We start from the raw sequence: 18811 nt of genomic DNA, 5'->3' as shown, positions 1-18811 counted from the left end.
TTTGGGTTTAAGCCTCACTGAAGACTCTTCAGTTTTTAAAGGTTTAACGTGTACGTATGTCAACTTTTATCAATAGTGTCTTTTACTCATTTATTTGTCACGTGCTCATAATCGCGTGCTGGTTACATAACATTCAAACTTTTGTTATTTTTTTTTTAATAAGCGAAACTATTCATTTTCCCCTGATAAAAGTCATGAAACAAAGACAGGATGGTTTCATGGGGAAGCTGGTTCTGCTCCGGTCGGTTCTGGTTCCGTTTGTGTCGGAACATTCCTGCGGGAGTGGGGTGTGGCATCAGACCCGGTCTGCTGGCCCGCAGACGGACACAAGTTTCCTGTTAGAGAGCTGGAAGACTACAGGACTCGTTACTTCCTCAGTTTTCCCTTTGTCTGCCTCACGTCCGTTTTTAAGAGGATTTTAAAAGTAAAAGTCCCATAAGTTGTCAAGCATAAGTGTGTGAAATTTGTTCTCTGCATTTGACCATTCCTCTGGGGGAGCGGTGAGCTGCAGACACAGCCGCGCTCAAGAACCATTTGGTGCCAATCGAAACCCCCAATGCTGAGTGTCAAACTATGAAGCTCTGGAGTCTTTTGTATGGGCCGGGAGTTGAACTCGTAACCTTCCAGTCTCAGGTTGGACACTCTACCACAGGGGTGTCAAACTCAATCGCACAAGGGGCCAATACACACCTTAGGTTGTGGGCCACACAGGATGAAACTATTTTATTTAAACAAAACCGTAACTTTTTAACATAGTTATTAACCAGATATATAGCATTACCTGCTAGTCTGAATCCTGTAAGCTGAATTTGCCCGCTAAAGATTCTAGTGCTGATAGCTGAAGATGCTGAAATTGATAGCTGAAAACGCTTAAGCTGATAGATGAAATCGCTGCTAGCTGAAATCGCCGCTAGCTGAAAACACTGAAGCTAATAGCTGAAAACGCTGATAGCTAAAAACACTGAAGTTTATAGCTGAAAACGCTGATAGCTGAAAATACTGAAGCTGATAGCTAAAAAAGGCTGAAGCTGATGGCCAGCTAAAATATTAGCTAAATGCCAAATTAGCATGAAAAACCTTAGGTTAGCCAAAACAGCTGGCACGTAGCTGCAAAAATAGCTAAATATCAAAATATCATTAAAAACTGAAAAAAAGCCTGAATTGGCCAAAACATCTAGTTATAGCTGAAAAAATAGCAACATTTTAAAATATCATAAAAACTGAAAAAAGCGTAAATTAGCCAAACTAGCTAGCATGTCAATATTAGCCTAACTACCAAACAGCCTAAAAAAAGCCAAAATAAGCCAAAACAGCTAGTATGTAGCTGAAATATTAGTTAAACTCAAAACAGCCTAAAAAATCTTAGTAAATGCCAAAATAGTCCAAAAAACTGTCAGAATGCCAATTTTTTTAACTTTAAAACTGTAACTTTTTTACATAAATATGAATAATAAAAATGCAGGAATATTATTCTAGAATAAATCAACTTAAACCTTAAATACATTTTAATATTTTACTCTCCATAAAAACATGTTTTGTCAAAATTATACAAGTTAGAAATAAGCACAAGATAACATTGAGCCATTAATTACAATAAAATAAAATGATCTGGAGGGCCAGATCCGGCCCCCGGGCCACAAAGCCACTGAGTTGGTCTTGGATTTTCCGAGCGTTTCAACTGTTTTTACCCGAAGACTTTGGGGCTCTCACTGATGGCGTCCTCTCTTGCTTCCAGGTCCCTTCCACTACACAACAGGAAATGTTTCTGCTCGATACGAGACGGACATCACTCCAGCTGGATGGACCTTCTCCATCTGGGGGGTCATCTACACCTGGCTGACCCTGATGGTCATTTATCTCACCTCTTTGGCTTTCAGAGGGTTAGAGAGCATCTCAGTGTTTGCTGCTGCAGCTTTGGGTTCAGGTGGAGCTCCAGCTCGTCTGATGTTTTCTGTCTGAGCAGGTCCTGGGCTCAGTATCTGCTGCCCTTCGCCTTTTACTTCTCCTGGCTGGCCAACATGCTGCTGAACGTGACGTGGCTTCTTCTGTGGGACAGGGAGTATGTCTTCTATGATTTCTAGGATTTTATGTTTACATCACAGGAGCATGCAGAGACAACCACAAAACCTTCAGTCAGAGTAGAGTCACCAACTTGCTTAGAATATCCGTTTGGAAAGTCCGATCTGTAATCTGGAGGAGTTTACAAATGCTGCTTTCTTCTCTGACAGAGGTGTGGAGGATCTGTGGCTCACTGTTGCTACAGAGTTGTTAATGTTTGCAGAAATTCGTTTCTGGGCAACCCTCTCCAGCAGCACGTTGAGTCATTCTGACGTAGATGTACGACGGCTGTGTGTCAGTGCTGCAGCAGTCACACATCTAACTCAAATCTGACTCTAGATCAGGGGTCAGCAACCTTTAATGCTAAAAAAAAATCAATTGGTCCAGTTTCTCACAGTCCAAAACCCAGTGAGAGCCACAAAGTCCCACTTTGATCAAAAAAACATTTTTATTAAGTTTTTCTGACCATGTAGTTTTAAACATTTACAAAACATTTTTCTACATAGCAAATTTAGCATATTTTACTTTTGACAGCAGTATGCACAAGTTCCTTTCAAAATAAAATATCAAATCCGATCAAATCAGCAGATTTACTTATACTGAAAATAAGAAAACTCAACGATGACATTTTCTGTCATTGTGACTTTGATCTGCCCTCATATTTTTTCTTCATAAACAACATTGTTGTAAATTCCCATTTTTTAATATAAAATCTATACATATAATTGCAGTTAAGTTCATTGAAGAACACCGTCTCTTAACAGCAACTTGTGAAGCAGAAGATAAGAACATGTGCTTTATCAGTATTCTAATAATAGTAGATTAAAGCTTTTTCCATCATTTTGCTCAGTTATCTGACATGTTAAATGTTGAAACATAAATGACAAAACTTAATAAGCTAAAACAACTGAACCAAAAAAAAGTTTTTAAATTGTTTGCATTTTTCTTCAAAAGCCAAAAAGCCACAAAAGAGTGACAAAACAGCTGCATGTGGCTCCCGAGTCTCCCTCAGGTTACAGACCCCTGGTCTAGATCAGGGTCCCCAAACTTTTTCTTTTGAGGGCCACATAATTGTTTTCTTCTCTGATGTGGGCCCGGGTCAGTTTGTGGGCTAACAGAAAAAGTGTAACAATCACAGTCTAAATGTAAACATTTGCGGTTGTGCAGAAAGCCACACATGGCCACATTTTAAATAATTCATTTCTCTAATCTTCATAGAAAAAATAATACCAATTTTTTTTAAAGTAGATATATAACATTACCTACAACAATGCTAGTGTGAATGCTGAAAGCTGAATTTGGCCGCTGAAGATGCTAGTGCTGATAGCTGAAGATGCTGAAAATGATAACTAAAAACGCTGAAGCTGATAGCTAGCTAATATATTAGCAAAATACCACATTATTCAAAAAAAAAAAAAATGAAAAAAAAAATCTAAATTAGCCAAAACAGCTAGCATGTAGCATGTATGAAATATTAGCTAAATATCAAATTAGCCAAAAACTGGTAAAATGTCTAAGGCTAAAATGTTACCTAAACTCCAAATTAGCCTTTCAAACTGAAAAAAGCCTAAATTAACCAAAACAGCTAGCATGTAGCTGAACTATAAGCTAAATACCAAATTCATCTAAAAATCTGCAATTTAGCCAATTTAGTAAAATCTGTAATTTAGCCAAACAGCTAACATAAAGCTAAAATATTAGCTAATCTCCAAAACAGCCTAAAAATCCTTATTAACTGCTAAAACGGTTGAAGAAGCTATCATAAAAAGAGCTGAATATTTTCATAGCTGAAAGAGCTGAAGAGCTACGGACATCCAAAAACATATGGAAGAAAAATAATAATAATGTGGGTCTCGATCTGCATTTCTGATATAAATATGGAGGCGGGCCTAATCTGGCCCGCGGGCCGTAGCCTTGGGACCCCTGGTCTTGATCAACCAAAACTGAGGAACCAAGGCTGAGAGGTGTGCATGTCTGCATGCCCACAGCATTAACCATTTCAATCTCCTCCATTGTTTTGCTTTCTGACCTAAAAACCTTCTGAACCGCCTCATAAGCGAGGATCGGGCTGCGCTTGTAGGGCATTGACTCATATAGTTGTGTGCTGCAGGTGCTTCCATACCCCTTAGCTTAATATAACAACAGTAGGTTTGTTGTTTTTGCATGTCTGTTTGTGAGATCAGTGTGATCAGTAATAGTCAGTAATACTTACACATTCCATGAAGGGCTGGCTCTTCTCCATGTGTTTTAAATGGGACACAGAGTGAATCTCAAGCATTTATCAGCACACACACTCGTGCAATCCAATCTAATCTAATAGCTCTACACCCCTGATCTAACCTCGTGGCGAACTCTTCATTCCTGGGAATGCTGACAGAATTTTAAGTGTTTCCATGTTTTTTCTGTAGAACATTCAGATCCAGATTGTTTGGAAAATCTTTTACAGCCGTCACAGACACAGCAGCTGCTTCTCATAAACCAGAGTGAACCGCCTCCACCCACCAGAGTGCTCAGTTTTTGTGCTGATCGCACTTAAAACATGTGAAAATAACATCAAGCAAAATAGAATAATATCTGCTCACATGAAAGGTTGATATTTAAATAGAACCTCAAATATTGAAGAATTATTCACATTTTTATTTAGTTTTGTGAATGATCTAAGACAGGAAATGAAAATACAGTTCAGTAGAACATTCATAAAATACAAATTATACATTTTCCTGTTGAAATTAGTAAGGTTACCATTTATTATTTATGTAAAATTGTGTTAAACAGCGTTCAGCTGTCAGCTTTGTCGTTCTAAACCTGAACACTGGAAGTCACTATTTGTATTTTTGGCCCCGTCGCCATTTTGTCTGACGTTACTGTGAAAAGGGTCTTTTATTAACACGATCAACGTAATTCCAGTAGACTGTGAGCCGCTTTTCTGGTGAAAAGTTACAGTACGGTCAAGATTTTGTGATCAGGCGTCACCGGCGATGCCTCAGGTGTTAAAGGGTTAAAAACTGCTGTCAGACTTGTTCAGGCTCTCTGCTCTTTGTCCTGCAGGTTGATGCTGGCAGCCATGGTTGTGCTGCTGCTGATGGTCATCACCAACTTCAGCGCCCTGTTCTTCTGCTGCTCTGCCACAGACTATTATGGGCTGTGGCTGAAGCGATACCACGGAAAAGACCTGGCCTCTCTCATTCTACTGGTAGGGCTGCACAGCTGAGGGCCCACGTCTGTTCCCTCTGTTCTCTGCTTTGAACGTTTATCCCGATCGTTTCCAGGTCCAGAATGGCTTGGCGGTCTACACAACATGGACATCTGTTGCTTCTCTGATCAACTTCTCTCTGGTTCTTCACCTGTGGGGTGTGGACAAGAGCACAGCAGCAACCGCATCTCTGTGCATCCTGTTTGCTGAGGTGGCAGGCTGGTAAGATGGACTGTTATGAAGAATATGAGTAGACGATGTCGTGAAGCTGCTCCTTTGTGCTGCTCTCTGTAAATTTCCCGCCTATCCCAGATTTTGACTATGGGGTAACAGTTGCTATTAAGATTGATTGGGTTAAACGTGGGTAAAACGACTTGATGTATGAGGCTCCGCCTGAGGTGCCGCCCACCTCATGACATCATCCTAAAGCCGGCATGTCACCCACAAAAAAATGAGGAGATATTGTTTTTTAAAACATTAATGTAGGCCTACATACAGTGCAGCTTGGGCGTTTTTCCCCCAAATATGCACAGACAGAATGGTGATGGCTAATGGTTTCATTGTGCAGTGAAATTCTGTCCAAAAAATACAGACACCACAAGGTGAACATTACAGGATTTATTGAAATAATTAAAATATAATCTCCGTATCAAAAATCCTCTTTGCTTTCATGCGGATCCATTTACTTTTCTGCAGTGATTCAATAATCCACGTTCAAACCAGTTTAACCAAGTCGTCACTCACTTTTCCTCCAGGAAATAGTCTGCTCCCTTTCGACACCAGGAAGTAGTCTGATCTCTTTATCCAATAGAAAATAGTATGCTCCCTTTCTCCACCAGGAAATAGTCGGCTCCCTCTTTTCACCATGAAATAGTCTACTCCCTTTCTTCATCAGGAAATAGTCTGATCCCTTCTCCATCAGGAAATAGTCGGCTCCCTTTTTCCACCAGGAAATAGTCTACTCCCTTTCTTCATCAGGAAATAGTCCGCTCCCTTTTTTCACCAGGAAGTAGTTTAGTCCCTTTCTCCATCAGGGAATAGTATGCTCCATTTCTCCATGAGGAATTAGTCTTCCTACCTTTTTCAACTGCGAAATAATTGACTCCCTTTCTCCACCAGGAAATAGTCTGCTCCCTTTCACCACCCAGAAATAGTCTGCTCCCTTATCTCCATCAAGAAATAGTCTGCTCCCGTTTTCCACCAGGAAATAGTCTTCTCCCTTTCTCCACCAGGAAATATTCTGCTCCCTCTCTCCACCAGGAAATAGTCGGCTCCCTCTTTCCTCCAGGAAATAATACCCTCCCTTTCTCCAGAAGGAAATAGTCTGCTTCCTTTCTCCATCAGGAAATAGTCTGTTCCCTTTTTCCACCAGGAAGTAGTCTGCTCCCTTTCTCCACCCGGAAATTGTCTGCTCCCTTTCTCCATTAGGAAATAGTCTGCTCCCGTTCTCCATCAGGAAGTAGTCTGCTCATTTTCTTCATCAGAAAGTAGTCTGCTCCCTTTCTCCAACCGGAAGTAGTCTGCTCCCTTTCTCCAACCGGAAATAGTCTGCTCCCTTTCTCCACCCGGAAATAGTCTGCTCCCTTTCTCCACCCGGAAATAGTCTGGTCCCTTTCTCCATCAGGAAGTAGTTTGCTCCCGTTCTCCATCAGGAAATAGTCTGCTCCCTTTCTCCACCAGGAGGCGCGGGGGGGGGGGTGTCGTTCGTGAGGCTAGCTGATCAGCGCCAGCTCAAGCTGCTAGCTTTGCGGAGGAAGTACTTGTGTGACTTTGGGGGCGGAGCAGACTCTTCCTGAAAGGTGAAAGGGGCGGTCTCACTCTGTGACATCAGCCCGTAAGGACCTGCTCGTTTTCGTGGGTATGGGAGGGGCTGCTGCAGACAGTGCAGGTTTAGAGTTTTACTCTTAAATGCATGAACAGATTAAAATACGACTTTGGGGTTGTTTATCGTGAGGAATGAACATTATTATCCACTTAAAACCTCAAAAGTTGTTTTTGTATGGTATGGCCCTTTAAGACTTTATGACAAAAGCTTCACAGACTGTATTATAGTATCCTGTATGACTTTATAGCACTTCTCCAAGGTTGCCAAAGCAGAGGGGGCGACCAAACAAACAACGTAGAACCTTAAGCCCCACATCAGTCTCCTGCATATCTGTACAGAGCTTCAGCGAGGGAAAGGGTGGGCGGGGCATGTGAGGAGGGGATGCCGGGTGTGTCAGGGAGGGGCGTGTTCATCATAATCTGCAAATTTATCGTTCTATTTTTCTGAATTCTAAATAATTGTTAGATTTAATCGTTAAATTAACATTTCCAGCAGGTTTTCACACCTCAGCAATAGAAGCTGATTATAAACCAGCTGTCATGGTTCACCTTTTGGGATGAACACAACTGTTGCAGTGAAGTGTGACATCTTCCGTCCTCCTGCTCAGGTTCATCCTGGAGAACTGGGTGCTGGACCGCTGGGTCCGTAACATCATCACAGTGTACCCCGTGGTGGTCGTGGCTCTGGTGGGGAACGTCTATAAACACTTCAGTATGGCTGATCCCACGCCGAACGCTGTGTTCATGGGTGAGTTTGACCGCTGGCTCCAGTCTGGCTTCAGCCTTCCTGCAGTCCTGATCCAAATAGAGTCCACATGACAGAATGTTTTTACTGTTTCTGTTCTGGTTACATTTGTTTGAGACCCTAAACATTTATGAACAGACCAATAGTCTGACATCCTCCACAATCATTCACTAATGGCATAATGAAGCCAGAAGTGGGCTGGGCTTGTTGTCTGTAGGTTACTCCACCCACCTTAACATCATACAGAAAATGATGGTGAGCACCAAAGTACTGTCAATACTTTATTACATAAAAGTAAAGTAAAGGTACCTGTCAGGCAATAAAATTCAGCCCAGAAATCAAGTCATAAGAGTTCTCATAACATCAAAATCTCAGTTGTTTTCTAAAACCAGAGTCATGTGATCATGTGAAGAAGTGCAGCTTTTGGTATTTGTGGTTCTACTTCCGATTTGGAAAGGATAGATGGAAGTTTGTTGGAGGTGTTCCTGCTGATCCTGCAGAGCTGTGGTTGCTATAGTAACCATTTCTCTCTGGACGAGAGGCTTTAAGAACAACGCCTGAGGTCTGTGTTTCAGCAGAACAGGAACTGCAAACTGATGAATAAACAATCGAACTCCAGCTTTGTCAGGATCACCCAGCGCCCAAAAGTTCCTAATCAGCTGGTTTCAGTTCCAAATGCTCTTCTTCAGCTGTGAGAAAGGTCCAATCAGGTGTCTGAGATGGACCGTCTGGCTCCTTTAAGCCAGGGGTGTCAAACTCCATCGCACAGGGGACCAGAAACCAAAACACACCTTAGGTTGCGGGTCGAAAGAGATAAACATTTATTGAACTCTAAAACTACATTTTTAAAACTTGAAAATGTAACTTTTAAACAAAATTATGAATTGGATATATAACATGTGATAATGCTAGTGTGAATGCTGATATCTGAAGATGCTGAAATTGATAGCTCAAAACAGTGAAACTGATAGCGGAAAATGCTGAAACTAACAGCGGAAAATGCTGAAACTAACAGCTGAAAACGCTGCAGCTGATAACTGAAAAAACTAAGGCTGATAGCTGAAAACGCTGCAGCTGATAGCCAACTAAAATATTAGCTAAATGCCAAATGAGCCTAAAAAAACTAAAAAAGAAAAATGAAAAAAAAAACTTAGGTCAGCCAAAACAGCTAGCATGTTCCTGAAAAAAGTAGCTAAACTTCAAAATATCATATCAAACTGAAAAAGACTAAATTAGCTAAAACAGCTATCATGTAGCTTAAATATTAGCTAAATATTATATATCAGAAATGAGTGCAAGATAACATTGGACCATTAATAACAATAAAATAGAATGATCTGAAGGGCCGGATCCGGCCCCCGGGCCTTGACTTTGACACGTTAGAATATTATAGAAAAACAGATTTATTAATAATTGTCACATGTACGACGAAATTTAAAAGTGCTCACTGATCAGTCCTTCATTCATACTTTTCCTAAAAGAATAAAATTATAAGTAAAAGAGTTTAAGAATAAAAAAATAAAAGTAAGAGTAAGATAGAATATGTATATAAATAGCCATAACACAAAAACAGTAATAAAAAGCAGAAATAAAGAGAGTAATAAGTCATAAAGCATTAGTATACCTACAGACAAAGTTCTTAAGCTGATCTGGTTTCTCGTCTCATCAGTGGTTCTGCTGGTGCTGGCCTGCATCCTCTTCATTTCCCGAATCTTCACGGTCCTCTGGAGGAACAAGTGGCGCCCGCTGTACTCGCCAGGTTCAGCTCGGATGATGGTGTCCCCACTGGACGGCGCTCGGCTTACGGTCCTTTCTTGAGGGGACGACCATCGCACTTTTTCACTCCGGATGCAGAAGTTAGAAGTGTTTATGAAGTCAGTCTTTGTTCAGAGGAGAGAAGAAACCAAAGAAAAAGAGCCAAGGAACGAGCTCTCTGATGTTTCTTTGATCGCAGCTTTCCTGACACTCGATCCTTCTCATTTATGTAATCTTCTCGTAAAATAACCTTGAAGGCATTCATATAAAGGTCATGTTTTAAACATATTCAGGCTCATGTATACTTTTTATACTTTGTACTACTTTAGCTCCACTATAGTCTGCACTGAAATGTCAAAACAAACGCAAAATTTACCAGTTTGACTTCTAGGACTCGTTTTTGTTTGCACCTCCATAAAAAGCATTGTGGCTTTCATGTAATGCAGCTGAAGAATCTGGTTTCTCTGGAATAAACTTTGCTTGTTGCTGTTTTTTATGTGGTTGTCATTCGTGTGCTTATTTGATCCAAAACAGGAAGTTTGTTCCAGTATTTTAGTCTGTCTGCTTGTTTCCTCATTGAAGAAATCATTATTCAAGTTTCAGTTCTTCTCAATGGAGAAAAAAAAGTATTCAGTCAGCCACCAAATGTCCACGTTCTCCCACTTAAAAAGATGAGAGAGGCCATCGTAGGTATACCTCAACTATGAAAGACAACATGAGAAAAAGAATCACATTGTCTGATTTTTAAAGAATTTATTTGTAAATTATGGTAGAAAATAAGCATTTGGTCAATGAAAAAAAGTGAATCTCAATACTTTGTTATAAACCCTTTGTTGACAATGACAGCAGTCAAACGTTTTCTGTAAGTCTTCCAAAAGTTTTCACAAACTGTTGCTGGTATTTTGGTCCATTCCTCCATGCAGATCTCCTCTAGAGCAGTGATGTTTTGAGGGCAACATAGACATTCAACTCCCTCCACAGATTTTCTATGGCAGGAGTATTCAAATCCAGGCCTCGAGGGCCGGTGTCCTACATGTTTTCCAACCAACCTTCCGTTGAAGCTCCTTATTGGCTAAACATACCTGATCCTGGAAATTAGCAGCCAATAAGGAGCTTCAATGGAAGGTTGGTTGGAAAACATGTAGGACACCGGCCCTCGAGGCCTGGATTTGAATACCCCTGTTCTATGGGGTTGAGATTAGGAGACTGGCTAGAACACTGCAGGACCTTGAAATGCTTCTTATGAAGCCACTCCTTCGTTACCTGGGCAGTGTGTTTGAGATGGTTGTCATGGTGACAGACCCAGGCTCGTTTCATCTCAATGCTGATGGAAGGAGATTTTTTAGTCAAAATCTGATGATACATGACCTCATTCATTCTATCCTTTGCACAGATCTGTCATCCTGGTCCTTTTGCTGAAAAACAGACCCAAACCATGATGTATCCACCCCCATGCTTTACTGTGGGTATGGTGTTCTTTGAATGGAACTCAACATTCTTACTCCTCCAAACAGTAGAGTTCTTATCACTTATCTTATCTGCAGGGTTTGAGTCCCTGTATAGCGGTGTAGTGTGTTACTGATGGTAGCCTTTGTTACTTTGGTAAACAGGTCATTCACCAGGTCACCCCGTGGGGTTCTGGGATTGTTGATCACTGTTCTTGAATTGTCAAGAACAGTGACAATTCATTGTCTCTGTACATGAAATGTGCTATACAAATAAACTTGCCTTGCCTCTTGTTACCATTTTGAGATATTGTGGGGAGCCCCAGATGGAGGGAGATTATCAGTGGTCTTGTATGTCTTCCATTTCCTGTAATTGCTCCCACCGTTGATTTCTTCACACCAAGCTGCTTACTTAATGCAGATTCAGTCTTACCAGCCTGGTGCAGGTCAACTATGTTGTTTCTGGTGTCCTTCGACAGCTCTTTGGTCTTGGTGGAGTTTGGAGTGTGACTGTTTGAGGCGTCTTTTATATAGATCCCCAGTTCAAACAGGTGCTATTAATGCAGGTAACGAGTGGAGGACAGAGGATCCTCTCACAGAAGAAGTTCAAGAATTCTTACTTGTTGTAGGTGACCAAATACTTATTTTCCACCAGAATTTGTAATTAAATTCTGGATTTTTTTTTTCATTTTGTCTCTCATAGTTGATGTGTATCTATGATGAAAATTACAGGGCTCTCATCTTTTTTAATGGGAGAACTTGCACAATTGGTGGCTAAGGCATACAAAAACGTTTTGCACCACTAAACTCAAATACATTTTCAGCTCAGAATGACAGATTGACTCTTTTTTTCCTGTAAGGTGACAAAGAGTTGACCTCTCTCTAGAAACAGAGTTCTAGAGAGGCAGAAACTTATTTTGTCACCACTAACTGAACCAGCATTTCTGAGAAGGACAAACATGGAAATGAATATACCGGTAGTTAATATACAGACTGCGGCTTTGAAAACATTTTCAGGTTCCACTTTATTCTAGCAAGAGAAGGAACTAAAAGAGAATGGAAAGAAGATTTCACCACAGGGAAAAAATGAAACTATTATTACATAAAAACTCCCCATAAATTAACTAATACAAATCCAACACAGTTTTTATACAACAGAATCCTCATAGAGAGACACTGAACAGAGACCTACAAATGAAATAAGAGGGTTGTCTCAATAGAAAAAAGCTAAAAGACAATTTCCAGCTTGATGCTCCTGTGACTACAGGAGAAGCTGAAGCTCCACAGGACTGTAGACAAACCTCCACAGACGTGTCTGCAAGAGGAACACTAACATTCAAAAAGTATAACATAGAGAAGAAGCTCCAGAGCTGGATTGATGGCGCTCTATGCGTAAGGCGATGGATTTCCAATGTAATCATGAATGAGTCTGAGAGAGTTAGAGATAAATTCAGGGAGCTTTAAAACTCCTGTCAAAGTCGAGGCTTGGGGGCTGGATCCGGCCTGCCGGGTAATTCTATCCAGCCCTCCAGATCATATTATTTTGTTGTTATTAATGACCCGATGTTATTTTGCGCTCATTTTTAACATGTATACATTTACAAAATATATTTTTAAGAAGGGTAAATAAGTTATTTAAGGTTTAAATTGATTCATTCTGGAATAATATTTCTGCCTTTTTATTATTCATAATTATGCTAAAAAGATAAGGTTATAAAGTTTGAAAAATGATTCAGCTAATTTAGTTTTTTTGTTTGTTTGCTTGTTTGTTTTTTTTCCATTTTGGAGTGTAGCTAATGTTTCAGCTACACGCTAGCTGTTTTGGCTAATTTAGGGTTTTCTCTTTAAGACTTTTAAGGCTGTTTTGGAGTTAAGCTAATATTTCAGCTACATGCTAGCTTTTTTGGCTAATTTAGGCTGTTTTTCCAGGTTTTAAAGTTTTCAAAATGGGCATTTTGCTATCTTTTTGAACTATTTTGGCATTTAATACGTTGTTTTAGGTTGTTTTTTTTTTTTTTTTTTTTTTAATTAGGCTAATATTTAGACACTAGCTTTTGTGGCTAATTTAGGATATTTCCCCCCATTTTTAGAATATCTTAAAGTTTAGCTATTTTTTTTAGCTGTTTTGGCTAACCTATGTTTTTTTTTACGCTAATTTGGCATTTAGCTAATATTTTAGCTGGCTATCAACTTCAATGATTTCAGCTCTTAAATTTAGCATGTTTAGCTATTAATTTCAGCATCTTCAACTATCAGCTCTAGCATCTTCGGCGGCTAAATTCAGCTTACAGCATTCACACTAGCATTATTGCAGGTAATGCTATATATCTAGTTCATAATTATGTTAAAAAGTTATGGTCTTAAAGTTATAAACATTTTGTTTTAGAGTGTTCAATAAATGTTTATCCTGTTCGGCCCACGACCTAAGGTGTGTTTTGGATTTTGGCCCCTTGTATGAGTTTGACACCCCTGATTTCAAAGTAGTGTTTCATTGTTTTTATGCCCCTGATGAGTGACAGGACATCCGGCGGCGCTGGGGGGCAGCAGAGAGCTCTGCAGTCTGTGTCCGGACCGGTCCGCACACAGACACCCGAAGAAGAGAGGAAAGCAGAGATTCAGGAAGTAAATAAACGAGGAAGTGCAGCGTTTGACTTCGGAATTAGCTGCACCTGATTTGGACAGAACCAGGTTGTGTTTATTTGAAACTGCTTTCTCCCTTTGGACTTCAGAATGTCAAAGAACACCGTATCTGACCGGTTCCGAAAGGTAGACGTCGACGAATACGACGAGAACAAGTTTGTGGACGATGAAGAGGGAGGGGAGAACCAGACCGGTCCGGACGAGGCGGAGGTGGACTCGCTGCTGAGACAATATCCTTCAGTTTGTTCAGCGTCCGACTGTGTGGGACGTGGCTCGGTTCGGTCCGGTTTGGTCCTAGCTTGTGTCCGGCTCCTGTCAAAGGCGGGTCTGTAAGCACGCGGCGTTTGCGTTTGGGCGTCTTCCTGTTCTTCTTCCTTACTCTTACTCTTTCAGCAAAGGAGGGTGTTCCGCTTCTTTGCCGAACCGAGCTTTGGGAGGTCAAAGTCTGACGTGCAACCTTGATTATTTAACAGAGAGAAGTTCTATTTCCCTCAGACGTTTTGACATTTATGAGAAGCATCAGTCACGTGATCTGATGCGGTCTTCTGCGTCACTGGAGGGGAGGATGCTCCTGACCTCTGCAGACACCTCCGGGTCCAGCTGGACTGAAGGCTCGGTTCTGAAGTGCTGCATGGAGGGGAAGTCTGCAGAAAACTAGCGGAGTACTTTGGGTACAAAAACGGGGATGTCTCACTTCTATGATAAATAGAAAAACCCAAATGTGTCTGTTGAGACACAGGAGGGAAACCTGCTTCTAGGCCAGGTGTCAAACTCAATCACACAGGGGCCAAAACCCAAAACAAACCTTAGCCGAACAGGATAAACATTTACTGAACATTCTAAAACTATATTTTTAAAACCATAACTTTTTAACATAATTATGAACTATATATATTACCTGTGATAATGCTAGTGTGAATGCTGTAAGCTGAATTTGACCGCTGAAGGTGCTAGTGCTGATATCTGAAAATGCTAGAATTAATAGCTAAAAACGCAGAAGTTAATGGCCAGCTAAAATATTTGCTAAATGCCAAACTAGCCTAAAAAAGTAAAGAAAAAAAAACTTAATTAGCCAAAACAGCTAGCATGTAGCTGAAATTTTAGCTAATTTCCAAAATTGCCTAAGATACAAAAAAAAAGCCTAAATTAGCCAAGACAACTAGCATGTATCTGAAAACGCTGCAGCTGATAGCCAGCTTAAATTTTAGCTAAATGCCAAATGAGCCTAAAAAAGAAAAATGAAAAAAAAACTTTGGTCAGCCAAAACAGCTAGCATGCTCCTGAAAAAAGTAGCTAAACTTCAAAATTTCATATAAAACTGAAAAAAGATTAAATTAGCTAAAACAGCTACCATGTAGCTGAAATATTAGCTAAACTCTAAAATAGCCTAAAAAAATCTCAGTAAATGCCAAAATAGTCCAAAAAGCTAGCAGAATGACAATTTTTAAAACTATACCTTTTTGACATAACTATGAAAAAGAAAAAGGCCAGAATATTATTATAGGATGATTCAACTTAAACCTTAAATAACTTTCAGTATTTTACTCTCCACAAAAATATATTTTGTCATAATTATATGTTAGAAATTAGCTCAAAATAACATCGGGTCATTAATAACAATAAGGTGATCTGGAGGGCCTGATAGAATTACTTGGAGGGCCGGATCTGGCCCCTGGGCCTTGACTTTGACTCGTGTTCTAGGCGTACATACCATGGTAGCAGGTGTTCATGCTTTCACCACTGCGTCTCAGCTCTCCTATCAGGAGTATAAACAGGATTTTACCCATGAGTCTGCTCTGGTTTCATGTTTGATGGCCTCATGACTGATCTGAAGGAGGAGGATCAGCAGAAACTCCACTGATGGGAGAATCTTCTCAAACTCCTCAACTCACCTTTATTTTGAGCACGTTTCACGTTTCTTCTGGAAAGTTCTCTGCAGTTTGACTTTTCTGGAAAGTCCAGTCTGGTATCCATGTAGGAAGGTTTGATGATGTGTGCCGTTCTGAATCTGTCTGCTCTGTCTGGATTCCTTGACTTCTGTTTGCAAAGGGAACCAGAACGGAGCGCTCCGTGCAGTCTTGAAGAACCCTCCAGTCAACTCTAAGAACCAGAATGCCAAAGTATGACTTCAGATTCGTTACATTTTAACTTTGAGAGGAAAAAAATGTCAATATGTGCATGAGCTGAAGAGAGAAGAAACTGAAGTGAAGTGAGAACTGCTGCATGAAAATGAGACTTTCTGCTACACAATAATAGAAAAATAAGCAGAATTTAGACATTATCTGACATTTAAGCTAAAAAAACAGTTTTTTATAAACAGTTTTTTTGTCATTCCTTCTGTATTTGCTGACATGATCCTATTCTTTAATGTTGAAAGGAAGTCATGCAAATCTCTGTCAAAAGTTATAATTGATTTCATTTTTTCTCTACATGTTTATTATTTATTAAAGTAAAGTATTAAAGAAAAAATCTCATTTTTCTAAAGGGTGAGTGAAGAGTTTTGTGGCTCCCACTGGGTGAGAATTCGACCCAAATGGCTCTTTAAGGGTTTAAGGTTGCAGACCCCGGATCTAGACAAATCAGATTTTAAATTCTGTTTTGCAGAAACATCAGAATGTAAAACGTTAATCACAACCTAAAGATTAAATGTAGAACTTCAGTTATCTCTGCATCAGTTAAATTCACAATATTAGCACTTTAACAGAAGCTTTTAGTATTTGTAAACTGCATCTACTGACCAGCAGTGGATGCACTTTACTCTCTCAGCCAGACACTTCATTCTGAGTCTCCTCTGCTTCTTTCAGGAACGAGTGCAGCAGTTGGTGGTCAGAGTGCTCTGCAGCTTTAAAGGGAGCGACATAGAGAAGAGTGTGAGCTCTTTGGACAAAGCTGAAGTGGACCTGCTGATGAAGTACATCTACAAGGGCTTTGAGAAGCCGTCTGACAATAGCAGCGCCACCCTGCTGCAGTGGCACGAAAAGGTGAGGGATTCAATCAGTCGGCTTTCATGCGAGTGTGGTCAGAGGCTGAACCCTCAGAGAGTTTCACACCATGAATCGGTTGACTGTTGTGTAGAAACATGAAAGAAATGAACGAGAACGTCGTCAAATTCAGCATTTGAGGAAGATTAGCAGCAAGCCTTTAAATATATTCATGTATTCATCTTTATAGTAATTTTCACAAAAATGAGAGTTTAGCTAATATTTTATCAACATGCTAACGTTTTTGGCTAATTTGCTATCGACTGGGGTTTTAAGGCTAATTTAGAGTTTAGCTTCTATATTAGCAACATGCTAATGTTTTCTTGACTAATTTAGTTTATTGAGGAATTTTAGGCTATTTTGGAGTTTAGCTGGTATTTAAGCAATGAGCTAGCTTTTTTGGCTAATTTGACATCTACTGAGTTTTGGGCTAATTTGAAGTTTAGTTCATATTTAAGCAACAGACTCAATATTTTTGCAAACTTGGCATATATTAGGGATTTTTAAGCAATTTTACTACAAAATGTTAAGAAATGTAGGCCAACTTCAGCGCTTTTTCACAGTCTTTAACAACATTTCCAGCCTTTTAGCAAGTTAAACATTTTGCAAATAGATTTAGCATTTTCAGCAAATCTCTTCAGCAGTTAAAGTAAAATTTTCAGTTAAAAATCTTCAGCTACTTTCAGCAAAAAGCATTATCACAGGTAATGCAACATTTCTAGTTTAATCTTGTTTTGATACCATAAACTACTGAAGGACAGAGGCTGCACGATTCATTAAAAGTTTAATAAACTATCATCTTCATTGTCTTTATATCTAGCTAGTTTAAAGCTAATGATGGTTAAGATTTGTTCTTTACATCCACTTTGTGCATGACCCGATTAGTCGACTAATCTGAAAAAATAATCAGTAATTAGTCGACTATTAAAATGATCGTTTGTGGCAGCTCTAGTGAAGCTGCTCTAGTGTTTGTCTCTGCTCTGAAACTGAACATCTAAACAGAACTGAGTTACAGAATGTAATTCAGCATCCTCTCTACTGCTGTTCAAGTGGATCTTTTGTGTGTCTTTAGGTTCTAGCGGTGGGAGGCGTCGGCTCTATCGTCAGAGTTCTGACTGCCAGAAAGTCAGTCTGATCCTCCCTGAACCAGCAGGCTCCAGCAACAACTGGACTTAATCTCCATACCAGAGCCAGGTGTCTTCCATCTTCCCTCTTTTAGCTCTGGTGTGCTGGCGTCGCCGCCTGCTCCTGAGCTCCGCTTTGCTCTGGGAGCGCCCTCAGCAGGTCTGCTGATGAACTGCAGGGTTCCCCTCACTTCTCCACCAGCTTCTGGGAACTGAGGCCGCTCTGCTGCTCCCCTCCTTTCGTCCAGTGCACTCCAGGACTGGACCCAAACTTCTGAACACACTTCTTTAACTCTTTTTACTTTTCTACTGTCTCCAACTTTGAAACTGTTTTTTTATCTAAAGAAAATGGGAAAAATAAAGCCTGTGAAAATCCTGATTGGCGGTTGAGTTTGCAGACATTAAGCTTCAATAATGAGGGAAAGGGAGGAGTCTCATAAGTCACCTTACCTTGTTAGGCACCACAGAATGTTATAAATGACCAATAATCCAGTCTGTGTCAAAGGCTATGGAGAGAAAACTGACACACTGGATTTGTGTGTGCGTCATCTTTGTGCATAACTGTCTGTACTTGCAATTGTGTATTCTCATGTACACTACTAACTTTGAAACCTTGGAATAACAGCAGCTTAAATCTAAATACAAACTCAGAACGACTCCTACACACACATCTTCTACACATATCTGACGTGAAAGAAGTTTAACTCTTTGTGGACTCGTAACGCTGATCTGTGTTTAAATGAGGTTTTGTGTATCAGGTGATTGGTGCACACTATTTAAAGAGTTGTATGTGTAGGAGCCATTTTGAATTCCTAATAATTTTTTAACTGTTATTTCAAGTTTTGTGGGCTTAGACTGTATTAGTACATTTTTGATATTGAGTGTACACGTGAACGTACAATTGCAAGTACATACAGTTAAACAAAAAAAACAAAAAAAGCCCAAATGATCCAAAACAGCTAGTGTAGATATTAGCCTAACTCCAAAACTGCCTAAAAAAGTGAAAAAAGGCCAAAATAGCTAGCATGTAGCTGAAATATTAGTCA

General features: G+C 40.0%; 2 protein-coding genes across 2 annotated transcripts in view; both read left to right on the top strand.

The window, feature by feature from the left end:
• si:dkey-29d8.3 (uncharacterized protein LOC556220 homolog) overlaps nt 1–10071 on the top strand; it is a 10424-nt gene extending 353 nt beyond the window's left edge. Inside the window, exons 2-7 of the mRNA XM_024269000.2 lie at nt 1736–1880; nt 1964–2059; nt 5107–5251; nt 5328–5473; nt 7684–7823; nt 9490–10071. Of these exons, the coding sequence (XP_024124768.1) occupies nt 1736–1880; nt 1964–2059; nt 5107–5251; nt 5328–5473; nt 7684–7823; nt 9490–9638 (821 nt within the window). The 3' untranslated portion in view covers nt 9639–10071. The remainder of the gene's footprint in view (nt 1–1735; nt 1881–1963; nt 2060–5106; nt 5252–5327; nt 5474–7683; nt 7824–9489) is intronic.
• Nucleotides 10072–13569: 3498 nt separating this feature from the next.
• On the top strand, nt 13570–18144 carry LOC112144201 (actin-related protein 2/3 complex subunit 5-A). Its single transcript, XM_024268566.2, has 4 exons — nt 13570–13890; nt 15708–15780; nt 16465–16641; nt 17714–18144. The coding sequence occupies exons 1-4, from the start codon at nt 13751–13753 to the stop codon at nt 17774–17776; spliced, it is 453 nt and encodes a 150-aa protein (XP_024124334.1). The 5' UTR covers nt 13570–13750; the 3' UTR covers nt 17777–18144.
• The last annotated feature ends 667 nt before the right edge of the window (nt 18145–18811 follow it).

Source organism: Oryzias melastigma, linkage group LG17 (assembly GCF_002922805.2).
Source record: "Oryzias melastigma strain HK-1 linkage group LG17, ASM292280v2, whole genome shotgun sequence".
NCBI classification, from domain to species: Eukaryota; Metazoa; Chordata; class Actinopteri; order Beloniformes; family Adrianichthyidae; genus Oryzias; species Oryzias melastigma.
The sequence above is the reverse complement of the archived record's forward strand: the minus strand, read 5'-3'. Positions and strand labels throughout refer to the sequence as shown.

Coding starts and splice junctions, on each gene's coding strand:
- LOC112144201 (XM_024268566.2), top strand. CDS start 13,751: ATGTCAAAGAACACCGTATCTGACCGGTTCCGAAAGGTAGACGTCGAC. Junction 15,781..16,464: donor CTAAGAACCAGAATGCCAAA/GTATGACTTCAG, acceptor TGCTTCTTTCAG/GAACGAGTGCAGCAGTTGGT. Junction 16,642..17,713: donor TGCTGCAGTGGCACGAAAAG/GTGAGGGATTCA, acceptor GTGTGTCTTTAG/GTTCTAGCGGTGGGAGGCGT.